Here is a 16,574-nt window from a genome sequence, read left to right as displayed (position 1 = left end):
ACGTATCCAATATTTAACAATTTATATGAGAAGTTTCAGGTTTTTCATTCCAACCATAGTACAGAGACAGCATTGATTCGCTATATGAATGACCTCACACAAAATCCTTCTATTTTGGTTTTATTAGATCTTAGTGCAGCCTTTGATACCGTTGACCACAAGATTTTACTCCAGCATCTTGAATGCTGGGTCAGCCTCTCTGGCACAGTTTTAGAATGGTTTAAATTATATTTAGGTAATAGGCAGTTCATGGTTTCACTTGGAAATCATTCACCAAAACAATATGCCGTTTCTTGTGGAGTCCCCCAAGGTTCAGTCTTAGGGCCTTTAATTTTCTCTTTGTACATGCTACCTCTAGGTGATGTCTTTAGCAAGCATAGTATAAATTTTCATTTCTATGCTGACAACACCCAGCTATACATTTCTATTCCTTCTGAAGATCAAGACTCTGGGTGTGATCTTAGACTCGAGCTCAGTTTTACCCCGCATGTAAACACGGTCACTAAAGTAGCTTTTTATTATTTAAGAAATATCGAAATATCGTTTGGCCTTTTCTCTCTCAGAACGATGCAGAGAAACTTGTTCATGCATTTGTTACAAGCAAACTTGACTACTGTAATGCTCTTCTTACTGGACTTCCTAAGAAAACTATACATCCCTTACAACTCATACAAAACGCAGCAGCGCACATCCCATGTTTATGTTCTGGCACGTAATCTAAGATGCAGATAGTGACAGTGGCCTTCTACCGATACCCTCTGTAAAATACAGAAAACATGGAGAGGCCTCTTTCAGTCATTATGCATCTCAACTGTGAAACTCAATTCCACCTTTTATTAGGCAGTCAAGCTCAGTGCTCACTTTTAAGAAGCACCTAAAAATTTATCTCTTTTAACTAGCTTTTAACTAAAACTGAATGTCTCATGGTGTTTATCTTTATTTGTAATCTAATCTTCATTTTCTTCTGATTCTAATTAAATACTAATGATCTCTTCTATAACTATGCTTATTATTATGATCATGATCATTATTAATGCAGAAATTGAAGAAAAAAAGTGTAATTTTAAGTCAACAAAGTTTGAGGGAACAGTGCAGTTTGCATTCTCTTAATTGAGAATAGGCTTCCATTGTTTGTTAGCTACATTAGCCTTGTAGCTCCAATGAAATGCCAAGGACGCAAACTTTAGACACAAAACCTACCTTAGCTGTTCAGCATTTGGGGTAAAAGAAAAATTATGTAAATTACATTTTATATCCAAGTGTTCCTTTAATACACTGTAAAACTGGGAACTTGTTCAAAGAGGCTACTAGAAAGGGCCCTTTCTCAGCAGTGAAGACAGGACGGGGCTGAGAGGAACAAGACGTCGGCGGGCAGTCGGCTTGGACACAGTGTGACAAAGGGAGTTTGGGCTCTATAAATAAACTGTGATTGTTCAGCAGTGTGTCCAGCTCTCCCACGTATGCACTGCTGAAACTTCAAGGAGGTCAGTGAGGCGCTCTGTTGCAGGACATTGAAAACGGTCCAATTTAAAAACACAGAGCATGAGAAAAAGTGGCATTGTGTGAAAGATAACCATCAAAAAAGTTGTGAAAAATATACTAGAGAGACAGAGAAGAGGAGAGACTGTGTTGTGGTTTTGTTTGAGAACACACCCCAAAAGTCTCCAGTGTAAGTGATGTAAGAGAGCTACCAATTTTCTCTGCCTCTGTGCTCTGGGAAAAGAGAGATTGAGAGAGCAAGAGAGAGAAATGTGTGTGTCACACATTTCTATATATAAACACTAATAGCTCTCTGTCTCCAGTAAAAGATAATAGACCATCACATGATTCAGTTTTTTGCTATTCTCTTCTGTCACGGGCTCTGAGTGGGTGCAAATATCCTAAACGCCTCATTAATACGTCACATGTCCTGAACGGTCAGCCCGCAGTCATTTGTCATTACCGGACGTTGATTGACACATCATAATAGTGACATAATATGGCCCAAGAGCCCCTTAGGACAGAATAATTATGATGAAGACAGATGGTCTCTTGGCTGTTCAGTCCACAAAATCAGCTTATATCAGGATCGACAGACTGCCAGTCTTCTGACACTGACGAAAGCATAGATGCATTTGCAGTGAGAGTGTTAAAGCTACTAACTACTTCCAAGAAGTGCTCAGCAAACAGAAGCCCAACTGTGATTTAGAATGCAGCGGTAGCAAATTATGGAGCTCCGTGGCCAGCATAATTCAAGCTGACCATCGATGACATGCAAAGTACACCTACAAGCAGCCACTTAAACCTTGTGCTGCATAAACTGCAAGGTGATCCGGTCATGAGTTAGGTTTTTCAAAGGCACCACTGCTGGCAGTTATCATTCGTAGTGTCTTTTTCGGGCCTACGGTCCTGTGGGCAACTCCATAGAGCTGAATGTTTGCGGTGGCAGCGTTAGGCTGTAATTACGGCAGGGAGCTCACCAGTGCTCTCTCTGAATACATCAAAATGTAACTGCATAGCCCTGTCATCTGGTTTCCTTTCCTATGGAAATACTGTCCATTAAAGAGTACAATGAGCTAAGACAGAGAAAGTGAATGAGGAAGAAAAAGAGACTCCATCAAGTGGGCTCTTCATCATAACATCACCCTACAGTCATGTACATGTAGTTCTGTGCTAACTAAGTCTGTCCGAGGACAGCAGAGTAGCTCTGCTATATGAAAAATACGAGAGTGAGAGAAGGAAAGGGCACACAGAGACCAAAAAGAAAAGAAAGAGCGAGAAAGCAAAATAACAAGAAAGAAAGAAAGAAAGAAAGAAAGAAAGAAAGAAAGAAAGAAATGTTAGAAAGAAAAAAAAATGACTGAAATGTATGTACAGATTTAAAGTCTAATTTCATGGAGAAAACTTCCAACTTTAGATTAAACAAATACACAGCAGCTCCTAAAGGTCTAGACAGTTAAAAGGGAGTTCCACTGATTTTTCAAAATTCTGCATTATTTAATATTTGAAGTAACAAAGTCATTCACAGAGGTTTGATGTGAAATGGTTTGCTGTGGAAAAGCTTAGACTCAGATTTCCTCGCAGTTGTGGTGATTTATCATACATCTGTATATAGGAACCAGGGGTCACAATGTCTACCATCCAAATATAGCCATTTTATTTACTGTCAAAAACCCACCAGTGAGGTTTTTTTTATTATTATTCTTTCATATAGCACTCCACAATTAATCTTTTGGTTAAAAATACATTGGAAGTCATAACCTTGGGACACCAAGCAGTCTAACAATTCTTATTTCTGACTCAGTAGATCTATAAAGGAGCATTTCAAACCAAATCACACTGAATGACTTAAATGACAATTATTTAATTATGCATACGTTCTAGGAAATTATTATCTTTTTTATTACAAAACACAAGAATCGATGTTTTTAACCTAAAGGTCCTTCGGTCAGTCTAACGAGCCTAATGAGAACACAGCCCTCAGACGACACACAGGTGACACAGGCGTGTGGAGCTCTTACCTCTTGTGAAGGAACTGTAGCACAAGACGAGCAGGACGCTCAGGGTAACGGTTCCCCTCATGGTTTGTGGTAAAATAAGAAACAGTAGCCTAACTAAAATAACTTAAGACCACCTAAACTGAACCGAGACCGCCGTCGCTTATGTGTGGGTTTCTAGCTAAGCTGCTAGCCGAGCGAACTTCCCTGCTGTTGACTGAGCTGCTCCTCAGCGCGCTCGGCTCCTCAGACTGAACCCGCAGTTCAACTCTCTTCTCTTCTCTTCTCTTCCCTTCCCTTCTCTCTCTCTCTCACTCTCGCTCTATCACTCCCTGAGCTCATATGCCACGTGTTTCACCCTTCACTCACTCCTACGGCGCTCAGCTGTTCACAACAAAAAGACACTGTCTCCATCGCAGAGGGTCTCAGCGGCGGGCCCGGTCTCTCACACCGGCTTCTGTTCACTCAGTCGTGCCGAGAGCGGAGCGGCCAGCAGCTCCAGCACAGCCCGGTCCAGTAAAGCACTGCAGCGCCGTGACGCCGCGCTGAGAGCGGACTGATGGAGCAGGACACGCCCTCAAACCCACAAGCCCTCAAACCCACACACACACCGGCGGCTTCGCGGGGTTTTAAAACCAAGATTACCCAAAGTTCAGTTACATAATCTAGTGACCAAATCTAGTGACAGAAACAACAACACGCCGGTGTAAAAACACGAATACAAACTGAAATTAAACTGTAAACAGGTTTCGCTGAGTTTCCTCAGGGGTTCAAATGTACGCGGCCGATGTGAAACGGAAGCGCTCTTATTCTCCAGGGTATGTTTTGGTTTGTCCGACTGAGTTTGCGCGACCACACCGCAAGGCTAGTTATTCAATAACTGCATAAAAGTTTGATTTATTATTTTTTGTTAAAGTTCCCCTCAAGTAACGTGAAAATGGGTGAAAAAGGGTTTCATGATCACACGCATTCCTACATGCTTACTATTTACTGCTGAGAGACAAAACCCTTGGACGCTCTGTTTTATTTTATGAACATCATTTTTACAGAGCAGATCACTGAAGAGACGCCGTCTGTTTGTAGTTTATAGTCCAGATTTGTGGAGAAGCGGCTCGACTTTCAGAAAACAAACTGAGTTCAGCTTCTTTTACTGTAAGGGTTTAAAATGACTTCACCGTCTGTGTGACTGGAAAGAAGAGTTAGAGCCTCACACGACGCCCACCTTCTCAATGTAGCTTATGGAATATGACAGCTATGAAGAATATGACGAAGTGCATTTTGGGACCACCGGTGGTCTCAAGGGGTTTAGGAGGCTGCATGAACACATTTGTTAAATCATTTTTATTATTTTATTATTTGAACAAGAAATAATCTGGAGAGGTGGAGGTTTGCACTGGAGAGGAGAGGAATGAAGGTCAGTAGAGACAAGACAGAATACATGTGTGTGAATGAGAGGGAGGCAGGTGGAAAGGTGAAGATGCAAGGAGTAGAGGTCGTAAAGGTGGATGACTTCAAATATCTTGGGTCAACCATCCAGAGCAATGGACAGTGTAGAAAAGAGGTGAAGAAGAGGGTGCAGGCAGGATGGAGTGGGTGGAGACGGGTGTCAGGGCTGATGTGTGACAGAAGGATAGCAGCAAGAGTGAAAGGGAAGGTTTACAAGACAGTAGTGTGTCCTGCTATGATGTAGGGTTTGGAGACTGTGGCTCTGTCTAAAAGACAGGAGGCTGAGCTGGAGGTGGCGGAGATGAAGATCCTGAGATTTTCGTTGGGAGTGACGAGGCTGGACAAGATTAGAAATGAGCAGATCAGAGGGACAGTGAAGGTGGAGCAGTTTGGAGATAAAGCCAGAGAGGCCAGGTTGAGATGGTTTGGACATGTGTTGAGGAGGAATAGTGGATATATTGGGCAAAGAATGTTGGAGATGGAGCTGCCGGGTAGAAGGAGAAGAGGTAGACCTCATAGAAGGTTTATGGATGTAGTGAAGGTGGACATGGAGATGGTTGGTGTGAAAGTAGAGGAGGCAATGGATAGGGCAAGATGGAGGCAGATGATCCGCTGTGGGGACCCCTAAAGGGAGCAGCCGAAAGAAGAAGAAGAAGATTTGAACAAGAAAGTACAGTAAATACAGAAAATCACTAAATGGAATGTGCGTGAACAGAAGCTGCAATGCTGCATAAAAAGCTATACAGAAGTTGCTTCTTTTCATTTTACTGATGCAAAAGGAAACCTCGTCGCCATATTGGCAGGCAAGCTGTAGCTCTGATTGAGCCCTGATAGAGCTTGTCTCATCACCGTCACTGCAGCTACAGCCCTGCAGGTGGATAAAAACAAGCAAAATGACCACGTACAGCTAAAAGGATATGTAGACGCTTTAGGTGTAGTCTCCAGAACACACTATGACTAGCCTGGAGGACTGGATCTGTATAACCTGCACACATTTCCCTACTGAGCCCCGCTGGTGACATCCAGTATAAATAAAAATAATGCGTGGCCTCGACTTAGTAAGGCGTGGGAACGAGATCCTAATGCGTGGCCACGACTTGATCTCGTTCCCACGCCTCATTAAGTTATGGCCACGACTTAATCATCTCATTCCCACGCCTTACTAAGTCATGGCCACGCATTATTTTTTATTTATACAGGATGTCACCAGCGGGGATCCGTACCGTTCAGAAGACTCCAGTGTACTTTATAAAAGCTGAGAAAACCGCCAGCGCACTTAACTGAAGGCCGCGTCCCAAACCACACATTTCAGTACTTCACCTGCTACACTAGCACACTTCTAATAGTAATGCGCACTTTGGATGGCATGCTCACACTATTTAGTGTGCTAGGATGCGACTTGGGGCACAAAGATAATAACGCAGCAGGAACTCTCAGACATTTATACACTATTTATTGTCGCTGCAGAAACAAATCAAAAGAAGTCAAGGCAATGCGCTACACTTTATTTCCTCATCACAAACTGCCCCTGCGCCGCTCAATGAGCTTTAAAGATGCCTACCTAAATGGTGGCAGCGTGGTTGCGACGTCATCGGAACGCTAACGCTAGAACATTAAGGCGTCACACCGTCGCCAGGCGGCAATATCAGTTCATCACAGTGACAAAAGCCTATAAATCTAATGAAACTGGATTTAATTACGAAGAGATTACTAGCCAGGAACTTCAGAAAAAGCACCACGCAGAGATTTTCACCTTCTCGACAGTGACACACGGGGGCGCCATTACGCTGTATGTCAGAGTTTGCCGTGCTGCAAAACAAACTACGCTTCCCAGAGTGCAATACGATGGACCCTTTTAAGAACTTGCAACGGCGCCTGGCTATAAATCTAACTATGCCGGTTTTTAAATCTGTATCACACATTGAAATGTAACAAATGAAAATATTCTCTAATGTCCAACAACTCCGAGAAAGAAAAAAAAAAGATTCGGACGTGGGCAACTAAACGCTTACCCTGTTTATCAATGCACTAAAATTGTTATCTATATGAATAAAGTATTAAGGATTTAATGTATAAAAAATGAGATGTTACTGAAATGCCGGTTGTTACTTTTCTTTCTTTCTCTCTCTGAGAAATGGTGTATTTACAGCCTTCAGGCGGAGACCTGTATGAGCAGTGTGAGAGCGCGCGGAGGGGAGAGGGGAGAGAGACTCTTAGCTAGACAAGTCAGAGAGAGAGAGAGAGAGAGAGAGAGAGAGAGAGAGAGAGAGAGAGAGAGAGACACTGACTCTTAGCTAGACAAGTCAGAGAGAGAGAGAGAGAGAGAGAGAGACACTCTTAGCTAGACAAGTCAGAGAGAGTGAGAGCGCGAGACTCTTAGCTAGACAAGTCAGAGACACCTCACCGGTGAGGACACAACAGGCGGACACAGATTTAACTACTTTCGTTGGCAGTACGAATGTCGTATAATGTGGAGAGTTAAGCTCGGTGTCACACAGCGACGCGGCCCGGGCGGAGCAGAGGAGCTCAGTCATGGTTGTTTTTTAGCTAGTAGGTTAGCTAAGCAGCGCTAGCGTCGGTGCTCCGGTGTTGCTAGCTAACCTCGCGCCTCGCTGGCCGCTGTCTTTTGGTTTCGCTAAGCGAAAGGAAATAAGAGCAGAGCGGGAACGGCGTTTATTACCAGAATCATACGAGCGTGGCCGACTAGGAAGGGCTGGTAGGCAGCAGTAGCGTTATCTTGAACGTCTCTCCTCTTCGCCCCCATCTGCCCGGGCGCTGACAGACAGACAGACAGACGGAGAGAGCATGGAGACGCCGGGCAGGATAGCAGCCAGCACGGCGGACACTGCGGACTTCACCGTGGAGAACGTAGAGAAGGTAACACGACGAATGTCCGTTCACCACTCGTTTCTTTTACTCTGTACTGTAGCCGAGGGGGTACAGTACTACACGCCCGACCGTACAGAATTTCACAGGAATTTTCAGCATCATTCACGACACTTCGTCACTCTTTGCTATGCTGCTGCAATTCAGAGCAACACAGCTAACCGAACTACTGCTGTGAAGGGAAATGTTTGTGTAGCGGTGTCACGCCGCCGATGAGAAAAGCTTGAAGTGCTTGAGCACCATGTGGCAATGACTTGTCAGATAAAAATGAGTTTATTACAGAAGTCTGTTTTTCACCGCTGCAGCAATGTGCACCGTGCACATAATGCTTTGTGTACTGACATGTTTGCGGTTGCTGTTGTAACCTACCTGCCCCAGAAGGTCAGATTAGTAGGTTTATTTTCGAAGAGGTTTTCGGCTAGATAGCAAATTACAGCCCATGTGACACAGCTGGCTTAACGCTCTGTACAGGCGATCTATACACTAAAGGCTCTGTAACCACTCAGCCAACAGCAGCCCTTCCCTTTTGGACGAGATTTCCTTTTTTTTAGTTGTAAATAACATCTCACAATTGACCAAACACATATTTTCTGGTGAATTCCTTGCCAGCACACAGCCAGTGTTTATTCACTGAGCCGTACATTATGTGCCACCTGCTGTGCCAGTCGGAGGGGAACATATCTGATGAATATGTGCTGATGTTAATAAGCAGACATGGGTTTTACTGCCATTTCATAGGCTTTCGATAACCTTGGTGCATCCATGTTCACCAGGACCACCCAATTCAGTTCCATGTGTAACTGATTTGGATATGTTTGTCAATATTTCTATAATATAACGTACTATATATTAAAAGGGGGGGGGGTGCCCCCCGTGCCACTGCCTGTTAGAAGACATTGCATGTTAGCTGCTGTTCACTGTAACCCATACAAGTGCTCTGTTTTGTATAGTGCTGCAATGTATTGTAACGCCATTCATACCCATGGTTGGCAAAACCTGTAATCCACTGTCTCAGTACAGTATACAGTACTAATTATTCAGACGTATCGTTGGAGGATTTGTGTAAATAGATCGCCGATGAGTGTCTGCACAGGCTGAGCGTGTGCGTTTTGGACCTCCTCAGGTGTGAACTGTGCTGAGGGTGTTTTGTATGAACGGTGATTCAGTGGCTCAGAATCTAGAAGACAAAGAGGGCTTGAACGCAGGCATTTCTATTGCAGGAAGGAGAAATAGAGGAGGTGAGGACTGTGGCAAAAGGCGAAGATGGTTTTCAATGTTGCAGACGTGTCTAAAATGAGCTTCGTCACCTCATTTTCTCTTTCTTCCCTTTGGCTCTCGCTTACACACTCTTACCTGTCTGAGTCTTCTGCATGTTCACCTTTCATCTCTCTTTTATCCTCTGTCCTTCATGGGCTTCCTTTTTTATCTCTTTTGCTTTTTCTGTTTGTTTCTCCTCACCTCCTTTCCCACTTAAAGGCACGTTTCCACCAGACCGTGCAGTGCGCGCTTTCTTGTCATTTCCATTTTCGTAAGTGACCTGTGGTGATCCTGAGTACCCGCGCTGAATTTGGTTACTCTTCCTGCCAGGGTACCAAACCAGGATGCATGGGTGGTGGAAATGGTGCAGACCAAAAGCAATCATCAGAGCATCGGCATGCCTCGTCACTTGAGTCAGATGAACACTATTGTCAGGCCATTTACATCTCACTCTGACATGTTTTACAGCTAGGTTGTGCCTGGATTTAAGCTTTCACTAAAATATGTCTCCAGTGACCAGATGAGATCTGATTTTGCCTTCCCTTGTGAAAAGCATGTGAACACACAAGAAGTTTTTGTTGATTTTTGATATGAAATGTTTACTTGTGAAGTAAACGCATCCTCTGCAGTGAATTATTTGAAAATATAACATTTTTCTATAAATGTTCATGTTCAGACACTTTACCATTGTTTAACTTAAAAATTGCAGCAAGAAAAAAATGTGGTATGTTCAAAAGTATTAATTCCCTTCTGGTGTCTCAGTGCTTAACTGATTCATTAAGATTGGTTAAGCACGTCAAGTTTCCTCTCAGTTTCCATTGTCTGAAATGTCAAAGAAACCGAGGAACTGTGCTACACAAGGTAAGATCTGGCCATTAAAGTTGTTGGATATAACTGCTGGTATGATGGTCAGAAAGGTGCAGCAGAACATCCCACATGACCGCAAAAGACATGCAAGAAGATGTAACCATCACTGGGTGTTGGTGCGCCCATCTACTGTACAGCATTGCTTGCCCAAACATAATCTACATGCAAGAGGCATCAGAAGAAAACGTACCTGCAACTTCATCACAAAAGTCAGTGTCTGAAGCAAAACAGCGTCTGGATAAACCAGAACCCTTTGAAAACCTATTGGCTGATGAAGTAACAGTGGAGCTCTTTGGACACAAAGGCACCAGAGGTGTGCTTGGATAAACTAGGATTTGATGAAAAGAACACCTTGCAAATGTCATATATGAGGGTGGATCTATTTTGCTTTGGGCTTATGTGGTGGCCAGTGGCCCAGTAGCACAGGAAACACTGTATGGGTAGATGAAGGAATGAAAGAATCCACTAAATATTTGCAAATTCTGGAAACAAATGTGAGTCAGTTAGTCAAGAAAAGCTTAAGTGCAGTGATCCAAACCATACCTCAAGATTCACTATGAATTTCTTGAAGAAACACAAAATGAAGCTTTGGGAATGACCCTCACAGTCTCCTGACTTGAGCATCATTAAAAATCTGTGGGTAGATTTTAAACATGTTGTGTGCAAGACGGGGTCAAGAATATCACAGAACTAGAAGTGCTGTGCAAAGAGGAGTAGGTAATAATTCACAAAACAAGCATAGAAATACTAGTTAGGCTAGCTGCTTAAAGCATTAGTAATCTGTGAAGTCTGCCAAAGGTGGTGTCACTATGTTTTGATTTAATACGATGTCCAAAGTTTTCCACATGCCGCACTTACTAATTTGTTTTTGCTTTTAAGATCATTAATGTAAAAGTAACTGCAGGTCAACAATGTCAGTAAAACATTAATAATTTGTTGTAATGTTAGGTTTTTGCACTTGATTTACCCAGGAGTGCCTGAACTTTAGCAAATTGTGCTTTTTAGATTTGCTTCCACTAACCTACTGTGAACCTCCTGTCTGAGTCATTTGACAGCCACATTACCTCCTGGAATCTCCTACTTTCATGGGTACCATTGTGAAATGGGGCACAGGCAGGTAATCGACCAGGGTGCTGAGAAATCTCTGAGAAACTTTGGATTAGCAACCGTGTGCTGGGTAGAGCTGAGTAGTTTGGGGGAAATGTCAGCATAGATCAATAAACGGATCAGTACTCTGTATCGGCCAATACCCTTTAGTTTAGCAGTCGTTGTTGGGAGGGAATAAGTTGAATTGGTGTGTACCTGTATTCACCTCGCTTCCCTCTTGGTCTCCGTGTAGATGTGAGTAGAGGCATTAGCTAAACCAAACTACATGCCAGTCACTTAATCTGTCTATCATTGATTTCTCTCTCTCTCTCTCTCTCTCTCTCTCTCTCTCTCTCTCTCTCTCTCTCTCTCTCTCTCTCTCTCTCTCTCTCTCTCTCTCAGATGTCATGACCGTGTAATGTATTTCTATTACTTTTTTCCATATACCACTATTGTTTTAAGGTGTCTGTTCAGGAATGTGATTCCACCTGCTGTGGGCTGGGAATCAGCCTATTGTGTGTGCGTCTGTCTGTCTGTCTGTCTGTCTCCTCTCTTGCAGGTTGTGTCTAGTTGTTGCCAGGTGCAGTCTGTGACTGGGGCAGACACAGTGAAAGAATAAAGGAGGGGGTTGGGTGAAGTAGCTGCAACAAAACAGTGTAAATAAAGCTCTGGCTCTAATGGAACAGAAGAAAGGTAATGGGATGGGTATTTGTGTCTGATGCAGGAGGTGGGCAGGGGGCTTATAGGTGGTGATGTAAGTCACAGTTTCATGAATGGCATCGAGAAGATGGGGTTTGTAGAGCAGAGAGAGGAAACTCATGCATGGTAATGTCTTTTCATGGTTGATAGTTGGCATGCAGACTGGGCTTTGAAAAATGGAAAGATCAAAAAGAGTGGTGCGGGGGTGGCAGAGTGATTGAGGAAATGACTGAGCTTCAGGCAAAGGGCTGAGGAGAGGACTGGATGATCTCTTATGCTGCAACCCACAGCAGCATCTTTGTTCATTTCCCATAGAACTAACGGGGCAAGTGTAATAGAAATCTGCTTTGAATGCGACCTGAACTGACAGCATGACACATTGTCAATCAGGCATACTGTGATCAGACTACCAGGCATCTTATGATGACTGCAATGCATGCGCTCAGTAGCATTAGCTGTTCATTAAAGCTGCCCATGATGTGTTTTTTGTTAAATAATGTGACCTGTGTCAGAATTCACCACTGAAAAGTTTCACATGAAATTATTGAAGAGTACCAGGTACCATGCAGTCCAGAAGATGAGGCATGACAATTCATGAGGTTATTTTCACAGCATTTCTGCGCCATTTGTCATAGTCTGACTTTGTTCTTGTCATTTAATTCAGCTTTATAGTCACATGAACATTAAGAACACTAAGAAATTAATTCACCGCTTTAATGTTTTACATTACTTTTTATTGATATTTTACACTGTTTAGCAGGCACTCTTATCTGAAGCCATTCACTCAGCAGTATGTGAGTAGAAATAAACATAACTAGAAATAACCATAACTAGTCTTCCAAGTCCGGACCAGCGCAGGACGGCCCACTACGACCCTGAGAACCATTCAGATCAACAGTGGAAAAGAGGCCTTAGTGTCTTTGTAACCACAACAGAGTACTAGTTGAACCGCCGAATGCAAAAACCAATTTTCATCATTAACCAAATTTTCCTTTTTTAGATAGATGATTATTATTGTTATTAATTTTATTTATTTTAAATCAACAAATTTCAGTCTTTAAAAAATTATGTTTATATACTCAGTGTGATTTCTCAAGACAGATAAACATGAGACACTCAAGGCTGTTCAGATCTAACAGTACCTATTTCAGAAAAAGAGAGAGATTCGTTTACAGTGGTTAGGTATGAAACGGTGAATTGTGGAGAAATTAAGTCATTTTTTTATAATGATGAAGTCTCAAAAAGCAGAATTTCTTTTTTTAGCCAGTTTACTTTTAACTTTGCTTGATCTTAGACTGAGTTTTCTGTCTTACAATGGTGGACCAGCTATGGCAGCTGCATGCCTGACCTGTTCCAAGTTCAGGATTTCAGACCCTAAACGGCTCTTGCACCAATCAGGAAATGTTTCTAACCGATGAGGGGACAGCCACAATCATTCTGTCCTTCTCCAGCTTGTGGTTGTCCTTTTGGCTGTCGTTATTCCAATTTCACAATGACCTTTGTGTAGGACCATGTGCCTCTGTATCTCTGGCTCAGAGGTTGTATTGTGTATTGTTTGAGGAGATGTGATGGTCAGGCGATGTGGCTGGTAGTGAATGGTCAGATGTTGTACTGGTCAAACATAAATCTTGCAGTGGACAATGTAGAGAGAAAGAGACATGCTCGTTTCAACTTAAAGGACCTTTCTAGTCAAAGTGTTTTGCCTGAGTGCTACATGGATGTACCCACTGTACTGTTGGTTGTAGACTTGGTTAGAAGCCTTTCTGTAAATAATTAAACTTTCCTTTCCTCTGTAATTAGTTTGCTTTTTTGCATGCTCAGTATGTTTTAAGAGAACAGCTTATAACATAACCAGGCATTTCACATTTAAGCTTCAAATATGTTTTTGCTCAATGTTGGCAAAAACAGCTAGCTGCATGGTTGGTGAATGTAGTGCCATATATAACATGGCAGTAGAATATTGGTTTAGTAGTTGTTCAACTGTTTAACTGGCTGTTTAGCCATTCCAGTAAATCAAACATACCACTGTTCTCAGAAGAAAACCTCCTTGTGTCTCCAAAATGGTAACTTCACAGAAGAAGGAAAAAACCTAAGTCAATGGAGCCAGACTTTTTTCCAAGTCATTTTGGGTAATTTCTTTTAGGCCGATCATAATGAAATGTAAAACCCCAATTCCAATGAAGTTGGGTCGTTGTGTAAAACATAAATAAAAACAGAATACGATGATTTGCAAATCCTTTTCAACTTGTATTCAATTGAATACACTACAAAGACAAGAAAGTTGAGGAATGCTCAAAAAACACCTGTTTGGAACATTCCACAGGTGAACTGGTTAATTGGAAACAGGTGAGTGTCATGATTGGGTATAAAGGGAGCATCCCTGAAAGGCTCAGTCATTCACAAGCAAGGATGGGCGAGGTTCAGCACTTTGTGAACAACTGCGTGAGCAAATAGTCCAAAAGTTTAAGAACAATGTTTCTCAATGTGCAGTTGCAAGGAATTTAGGGATTTCATCATCTACAGTCCATAATATCATCAAAAGGTTCAGAGAATCTGGAGAAATCTCTGCAAGTAAGCGGCAAGGCAGAAAACCAACACTGAATGCTCGTGACCTTCGATCCCTCAGGCAGCACTGCATTAAAAACCGACATCATTCTGTAACGGATGTTACCACATGGGCTCAGGAACACTTCAGAAAACCACTGTCAGTGAACACAGCTCGTCGCTCCATCTACAAGTGCAAGTTAAATCTCTGCCATGCAAAGCGAAAGCCATATATCAACAACACCCAGAAACGCCGCCAGCTTCTCTGGGCCCGAGCTCATCTGAGATGGACTGACGCAAAGTGGGAAAAGTGTCCTGTGGTCTGACAAATTCAAAATGAGTGAATATTAGCAAAAAACAATAATGTTTATCTGTTTGAACATTAAATATCTTGTCTTTGTAGTGTATTCAATTGAATATAGGTTGAAAAGGATTTGCAAATCACCGTATTCAGTTTTTATTTGTTTTATACAACGTCCCAACTTCATTGGAATTGGAGTTGTACATACAATGTAAGGGGTAGTAGGTATTTTCAAATTATGTCAAACTGAAAAACATCAAAAATGGAGATACAAGGTTTTCTTCCAACAACCGTGATATGTAACTTTTGCTTGATGAGTAAATTGAAACAGTTCAACTAAAATAGCAACAACAGCAAGTGACTTAAAACAGACCTGTATTCCCAAGCAGTAAACAAATTTGTCTTATTTAAGTGATGACAAGTCTTTGATATTTGTGCATTTGTTATTTATTACTAAATGGAAAATTATTTATTGTGATGTCTCAGGTGAAAAAAAAAAGAAATGAAACACATCATAGATATATAGTCTACTGTAACTGTTAGGAAACACTGTCTGTAACTATGTATTTCAACCCTGCTTGTTAGGTTTATTGATTTTGTCTGCTCATTTCCTCAAAAGCTCCAATATCCTGAAGTATCTGGTCCCATATTTATTGGATCAAATCCTGTATTTAAAACCCTGAAGGCTCTGTGTAGCTCTCAAAACCCGCTGCTCACTCCTATCAAATGGTGTGATCAGGTTTCATCTGGAACACAGTGTTATTTTTCACTGAGAGGGAAAAAGGAAACGGTGTGTGCTAATTCAGTGGAAGAGTAGTAATCATGAGAACGGGTGGTCTCAACCTCACTTGACACATGAACGTTTTGTATGTGTTGCAAAAGTTGCTGTTTTAGCACAGTCTGGGCTTATGCTTCATTAATTCTGTACACTGTGTGCTGGGAACTGGTTGTCAATGGCAACCTGAAGTTTCACTCACTCATTACTTTCAGGTGTATCTGTCACTTATATGTGGAGAACTGTTATTAAAACTTTTTTCTTTAAGATCCAAGTGACACAAATTTCACCGTGGTATTAAAACTGCTTGTGAAGAAGCTTAGATATATACACTGTATTGCCAAAAGTATTCAGTCACCCATGCAAATCATTGAATTCAGGGGTTCCAATCACTTCCATGGCCACAGGTGTATAAAACCAAGCACCTAGGCCTGCAGACTGCTTCTACAAACATCTGTGAGCAAATGGGTTGCTTTCAGGAGTTCAGAGAATTCCAGCATGGTATCGTGATAGGATGCCACCTGTGCAACAAGTCCAGTTGTGAAATTTCCTCACTACTAAATATTCCACAGTCAACTGTCAGTTGTATTATGACAAAGTGGAAGTGATTGGGAACAAAAGCAACTCAGCCACGAAGTGGTAGACCACGTAAAACAATGACAGAGCGGGATCAGTGGATGCTGAGGCACATGGCGACCTCTGCACACTAACTTTCTGCAGAGTTAATTACTATAGACCTCCAAACTTCATGTGGCCTTCAGATTAGCTCAAGAACAGTGTAGAGAGCTTCATAGAATGCGTTTCCATGGCCGAGCAGCTACATCCAAGCCTTACATCACCAAGCGTGATGCAAAGCGTCAAATGCAGTGGTGTAATGCGTCGCCACTGGACTTCAGAACAATGGAGACGTGTTCTCTAAAGTGACGAATTACGCTTATCCGTCTGGTAATGGACGAGTCTGGATTTGGCTGTTGCCAGGAGAACGGTACTTTTCTGACTGCATTGTGCCAAGTGTGAAGTTTGGTGGAGGGGGGATTATGGTGTGGGGTTGTTTTTCAGGAGTTGGGCTCAGCACCTTAGTTCCAGTGAAAGGAACTCTTAATGTTTCAGCAGAACAAGAGATTTTGGACAATTTCATGCTCCAAACTTTGTGGGAACAGTTTGGGGACGGCCCCTTCCTGTTCCACCATGAGGCAAGGCCCATAATGACATGGACGTGTGTGTGTGTGTGTGTGTG

The 16,574-nt window shown here is 42.3% G+C and overlaps 2 protein-coding genes across 3 annotated transcripts in view; one reads left to right on the top strand and one right to left on the bottom strand.

The window, feature by feature from the left end:
* LOC108415424 (mucin-5AC) overlaps nucleotides 1-4,037 on the bottom strand; it is a 34,046-nt gene extending 30,009 nt beyond the window's left edge. Inside the window, exon 1 of the mRNA XM_017688468.2 lies at nucleotides 3,501-4,037. Coding sequence (XP_017543957.2) covers nucleotides 3,501-3,561 — 61 coding nt within the window. The 5' untranslated portion in view covers nucleotides 3,562-4,037. The remainder of the gene's footprint in view (nucleotides 1-3,500) is intronic.
* A 3,195-nt stretch (nucleotides 4,038-7,232) lies between these two features.
* The window catches only part of ipo13 (importin 13), a 55,953-nt gene continuing 46,611 nt past the window's right edge, over nucleotides 7,233-16,574 (top strand). The window contains exon 1 of one of the 2 annotated variants that reach the window (XR_005130218.1): nucleotides 7,233-7,799. Coding sequence is in view for 1 of the 2 variants with exons in the window: in XM_017688450.2 (XP_017543939.1) it covers nucleotides 7,728-7,799 (72 nt within the window). In the remaining variant the exon portion in view is untranslated. The remainder of the gene's footprint in view (nucleotides 7,800-16,574) is intronic. The other variant, XM_017688450.2, reaches the window with a different exon arrangement.

The sequence above is a fragment of the Pygocentrus nattereri genome, chromosome 4, assembly GCF_015220715.1.
Source record: "Pygocentrus nattereri isolate fPygNat1 chromosome 4, fPygNat1.pri, whole genome shotgun sequence".
Classification (NCBI taxonomy): domain Eukaryota; kingdom Metazoa; phylum Chordata; class Actinopteri; order Characiformes; family Serrasalmidae; genus Pygocentrus; species Pygocentrus nattereri.
Note: the sequence above shows the minus strand (reverse complement) of the source record. Positions and strands in the feature narration are given on the sequence as shown.